At 54.6% G+C, this 5,869-nt stretch overlaps 1 protein-coding gene across 1 annotated transcript; it reads left to right on the top strand.

Moving 5' to 3' along the window:
* Positions 1-3,174: 3,174 nt before the first annotated feature.
* Positions 3,175-5,769, top strand: LOC120506325 (DNA-directed RNA polymerase II subunit RPB1-like; the record flags this gene model as incomplete). Its single annotated transcript, XM_039717737.1, has 4 exons — positions 3,175-3,243; positions 3,330-3,372; positions 3,489-4,378; positions 5,716-5,769. Coding segments are annotated over exons 1-4 (1,056 nt in total), but the record flags the coding sequence as incomplete, so codon positions are not given.
* Between the last annotated feature and the right edge of the window lie 100 nt (positions 5,770-5,869).

Here is a 5,869-nt window from a genome sequence, read left to right as displayed (position 1 = left end):
CGAAATCACCCAAAATCCACTTGAAAACACCCAAAATCCACCCAAAACCACCCAAAATCCACCTGAAATGCCCCAAAATCCACTCAAAAACCCCCAAATTCACCCCGAAATCACCCAAAATCCACTTGAAAACACCCAAAATCCACCCAAAACCACCCAAAATCCACCTGAAATGCCCCAAAATCCACTCAAAAACCCCCAAATTCACCCCGAAATCACCCAAAATCCACTTGAAAACACCCAAAATCCACCCAAAACCACCCAAAATCCACCTGAAATGCCCCAAAATCCACTCAAAAACCCCCAAATTCACCCCGAAATCACCCAAAATCCACTTGAAAACACCCAAAATCCACCCAAAACCACCCAAAATCCACCTGAAATGCCCCAAAATCCACTCAAAAACCCCCAAATTCACCCTAAAATCACCCAAATTCACCCCGAAAACCCCCAAATTCACCCCAAAATCACCCAAAATCCACCTGAAATGTCCCAAAATCCACCCAAAATCCCCCAAAATCCACCCAAAATCCCTGAAAATCCACCCAAAATCACCCAAATTCCACCCAAAATCCCTGAAAATCCACCCAAAATTTCCCAAAATCCACCTGAAATGTCCCAAAATCCACCCAAAATCCCCCAAAATCCACCCAAAATCCCTGAAAATCCACCCAAAATCACCCAAATTCCACCCAAAATCCCTGAAAATCCACCCAAAATTTCCCAAAATCCACCCAAAATCCCTGAAAATCCACCCAAAATCCCCCAAAATCCACCCAAAATCCCTGAAAATCCACCCAAAATCCCCCAAATTCCACCCAAAAACCCCCAAAATCCACCCAAAATCCCTGAAAACCCACCCAAAACCCCCCAATTTCCCTCCAAAATCCCCCAAATCCCCCCCCAAAACCCCGAAAAGTTTCCCAAAACCGCCCCAAACCTCCCCAAAATCCCCCAACGTTTCCTTGAGTTGCCCCCAAACCCCGAAGTTTTTCCCAAAACCGCCGGAATTGGCCCCAAATTGGCCCCAAACCTGCGGGAGCTGCTGGAGGCCGAGCGGCGGCGCGAGCGGCGCCTGCGGGACCGGCTGCACTGGCTGGGCTGCAAGTACCCCCGGGTGAGACTGGTTTGGACTGGTTTGGACTGGGAGGGGCGAACATGGGGCGAAACGGGGGGAAAACGGGCAAAAACGGCCCAAAAATGGGGAAAAACGGGGAAAAAATGGGGAAAAACGGGGAAAAATGGGGAAAAAAGGGTTAAAAATGGGGGGAAATGGGGAGCTAATTTGGGTTAAAGTTGGGTTTTGTTACTGGTTTGGACTGGTTTGTACTGGGAGGGGCGAAAATGGGGGAAAAATGGGGGAAAATGGGCAAAAACGGGGAAAAAATGGGGAAAAACGGCCCAAAAATGGGGAAAAACGGCCCAAAAATGGGGAAGAAAGGGGTAAAAATGGGGAAGAAAGGGTTAAAAAAGGGGGAAAATGGCAAAAAATGGTTAAAAATGGGGGGAAATGGGGAGCTAATTTGGGTTAAAGTTGGGTTTTGGAACTGGTGTGGACTGGTTTGTACTGGGAGGGGCGAAAATGGGGCAAAATGGGGGGAAAATGGGCAAAAACGGGGAAAAAATGGCGAAAAACGGGGGAAAATGGGGAAAAAAGGGGAAAAAATGGGCAAAAACGGCCCAAAAATGGGGAAAAAAGGGTTAAAAATGGGGAAGAAAGGGTTAAAAATGGGGGAAATCGGAGTTAAAGTTGGAGTTTGGTACTGGTTTGGACTGGTTTGGACTGGGAGGGGCGAAAATGGGGCAAAACGGGGGGAAAATGGGCAAAAACGGGGAAAAAATGGGGAAAAACGGCCCAAAAATGGGGAAAAAAGGGTTAAAAAAGGGGGGAAATTGGAGTTGGGTTTTGTTACTGGTTTGGACTGGTTTGGACTGGGAGGGGGCGTGTGATGAGGTAGCGGTGAGGCCTTGTTTGCATGTCATTTGCATATGGTCAGGGTGGGCAGGGCCTCATTTGCATGTCATTTGCATGCACGTGGTAAGGGGCGGGACTGGTCTGTCCTGGTTTATACTGGTCCATACTGGTCCATACTGGTTTCCCAGTCCATCCCAGTCCCCTCCCAGTCCCTCCCAGTTCCCTCCCAGTCCCTCCCAGTCCCTCCCAGTCCCTCCCAGCCCCTGGCCCCGCCCCCTTGCTCTCTCATGAATATTCATCAGGCTGGAGGAGCTGCAGATCCTGCTGGACACTTACCCCGCCCCCACCATCGCCGCCCACCGGCGAATCAGGTGCGAGACCACGCCCCCCTCATTAGCATAGCACAAACCCTGCCCTCATAGCCATGGCCACGCCCCTAATTAGCATAAAAGCGCTGCCTGTGCTGACATAGCCACACCCCCTCATTAGCATAAAGCTGGCATCACCCTCACTGCTGTAGCCACACCCCCTCATTTGCATATCCCACTCACCGTCCCTCATTTGCATAACCCCAGCACCACCCTCATTAGCATAAGCTGATCAGTGCCCCCCCTCATTTGCATAACTCAGACTCCCTGCCATAGCCACACCCACTCATTAGCATAACGGAAATCTCGGCTCTCTCATCAGCATAATGGCACTGGTGCAGAGCCACGCCCCCTAATTAGCATAACACCGACCAGCCCTACCCCTCATTAACATACCACACTGAAGCCCCGCCCCTCGCTGCCGCAACGATGCCTCATTAGCATATTTGCCCTCATTACCATAACCCCACCCCCTTGCCCTGACTCTCCTCATTAGCATAACCCCGCCCCTTTTCCCTTTCCAGGGCGGGGCTCTCTGAGGGGCTCCGCGCCGCCGAGGCCGAGGCCGCCATGTTGGAGGCGGAGCTTGCGGCCCTGAGGGGGCTGGGCCCGGAGTTCCGGGCGCTGGCGCTGGAATTGGGGCAGATCCGGCAGGAATTGGCCCGCAAGGGCTGGGCCCTGCGCCAGCTCCGCCCCCCGCCCCCGTGACGTCACCGCAGCTCATTAAAATACCGCCGGCACCGCCCACTGCCTCCGCCTCTGTCCTTATATGGGTGTGGGGGGGGTGATTGACAGGGAGCGGCGGGAGTGATTGACAGCTCGTAGCGCTCGTCTATTGGCTCGCAGGGTGTGATTGGCAGGCAGGACAAGCCCCCTGACCCTAAATCGGTCATGATTGACGGCTGGCAGAGTGCTCTGATTGGCTCGGAGGCTCTTGAGGGCGTGCTCAACGCCCTCTGCGTTGATTGACAGCCGAGAGCGCGTTCCTATTCGCTCACACTCCCGGAGGGCGGGGTTAACCCTCCCGCCACTGCCTTGATTGGCAGGCAGCACCGCGCTCCCATTGGCTGTCGCTTTCCCGCCTCCGCCGTGATTGACACCTATCCGCCCTCTCCCATTGGCTGCCGGAAGCTGCGCTTTGATTGACAGCACCCCTTCCTCTTTCCATTGGCTGCGCCTGAGGCGGGCTCGCCGCTGATTGGCAGCCTCCTCAGGGAGGGGGCGGGAGCAGAGGCGCAGCGATGGCGGCGGGGCCGGGAGCGGCGGGCGCCGCTCGCGTCTCCTCAGGCCGGGACCTGAACTGCGTGCCGGAGGTGGCGGGAGCGCTGGGGGCCGTGGCCAGGCAGGGGTGAGTCTCGGAACCCCCGAAACCCAAAAAAAACCCCAAAAATCCCGCTGGGAAACCCCCCAAAAACCGACCCCGAAACGCCCCTCGTGTTCCCGGGAGCGCACAAACGAGCGGCGGCATCGCCGAATTTCCTCAGGGACACCCAAATCCCCTCCAGAGACACATAAATCCCCTCAGGGATCCCCGAAATCCCCTCAGGGACCCCAAAATCCCCTCAGGGATCCCCCAGATCCCCTCAGGGATTCTCAGATCCCTTCAGGGACCCTCCGAATTTCCTCAGGGACACCCAAATCCCCTCCAGAGACACATAAATCCCCTCAGGGATCCCCGAAATCCCCTCAGGGACCTCAAAATCCCCTCAGGGATCCCCCAAATCCCCTCAGGGATTCTCAGATCCCTTCAGGGACCCTCCGAATTTCCTCAGGGACACCCAAATCCCCTCCAGAGACACATAAATCCCCTCAGGCATCCATAAATCCCCTCAAGGACCCCCAAAATCACCTCAGGGACCCCAAAAATCCCCTCAGGGATCCCCAAAATCCTCTCAGGGACCCCAAGTGTCCCTCAGGGACCCCAAATCTGTTCAGGAATCCCCAAAATCCCCTCAGAGATTCTCAGATCTCTTCAAGGACCCCAAATCCCCTCAGGGACCCCCAAAATCCCTCTCAGGGATCCCGAAAATCCTCTCAGAGACCCCAAAATCCCCTCAGGAATCCCCCAAATCTCCTCAAGGATTATCAGATCTGTTCAGGGACCCCAAAATCCCCTCAGAGACCTCCCCAAATCCCCTCAGTGACCCCAAAATCTCCTCACGGACCCCAAAATCCCCTCAGGATCCCCCAAATCCCCTCAGAAATCCCCCAAATCCCCCAAATCCCATCAGGGATACCCCAAATGCCCTCAGGGATCCCCCAGTTCCCGCCAAATTCCCCAAAATCCCTTCAGGAACCCCCAAACTCCCTCAGGGATCCCCAAAATCCCCTCAGGGATTCTCACATCTCTTCAGGGAGACCCAAATCCCCTCAGGGATCCCAAAAACTCCTTAGGAATCCCAAAATCCCCTCAGGGATTCCCAGATTCCCTCAGAGACCCCCAAAATCCCCTCAGGGATTCTCAAATCTCTTCAGGGACCCCAAATCAACTCAGGGACCCCAAATCTCCTCAGCAATCCCCAAAATTCCCCCCAAGTTTGCTCAAATCCCCTCAGGGATCCCCAAAATCCCCTCGAAATTCCCCAAAATCCTCTCAGAGACCCACAAACTCCCTCAGGGACCCCAAAATCTCCTCAGAGACCCCAAAATCCCAGGAACCCCCAAACTCCCTCAGGGATCCCCAAAATCCCCTCAGGGATTCTCACATCTCTTCAGGGAGACCCAAATCCCCTCAGGGATCCCAAAAACTCCTTAGGAATCCCAAAATCCCCTCAGGGATTCCCAGATTCCCTCAGAGACCCCCAAAATCCCCTCAGGGATTCTCAAATCTCTTCAGGGACCCCAAATCAACTCAGGGACCCCAAATCTCCTCAGCAATCCCCAAAATTCCCCCCAAGTTTGCTCAAATCCCCTCAGGGATCCCCAAAATCCCCTCGAAATTCCCCAAAATCCTCTCAGAGACCCACAAACTCCCTCAGGGACCCCAAAATCTCCTCAGAGACCCCAAAATCCCCTCAGGGATCCCCGAAATCCCCTCAGGGATCCCCGAAATCCCCCTCAGGGACCACCAGATCCCCTCAGAGACCCCAAAATCCCTTCAGGGACCCCAAAATCCCCTCAGGAACCCCAAAATCCCCTCAAAGACCCCAAAATCCCCTCAGGGACCCCAAAATCCCCTCAGAGACCCCAAAATCCCTTCAGGGACCCCAAAATCCCCTCAGGAACCCCAAAATCCCCTCAAAGACCCCAAAATCCCCTCAGGGACCCCAAAATCCCCTCAGAGACCCCAAAATCCCTTCAGGGACCCCAAAATCCCCTCAGGAACCCCAAAATCCCCTCAAAGACCCCAAAATCCCCTCAGGGACCCCAAAATCCCCTCAGAGACCCCAAAATCCCTTCAGGGACCCCAAAATCCCCTCAGGAACCCCAAAATCCCCTCAAAGACCCCAAAATCCCCTCAGGGACCCCAAAATCGTCTCAGAGACCCCAAATTTGCCCCAAATTCCCCCAAATCCTCTCAGGGATCCCCAAATTCCCTCAGGGACCCTCAAAAGCACCCCCAAAACGCCCTCCCAGTTCATCCCAG

The sequence above is a fragment of the Passer montanus genome, unplaced genomic scaffold (genome assembly GCF_014805655.1).
Source record: "Passer montanus isolate IOZ18808 unplaced genomic scaffold, ASM1480565v1 scaffold1021, whole genome shotgun sequence".
NCBI lineage: Eukaryota > Metazoa > Chordata > Aves > Passeriformes > Passeridae > Passer > Passer montanus.
The sequence above is the reverse complement of the archived record's forward strand: the minus strand, read 5'-3'. Positions and strand labels throughout refer to the sequence as shown.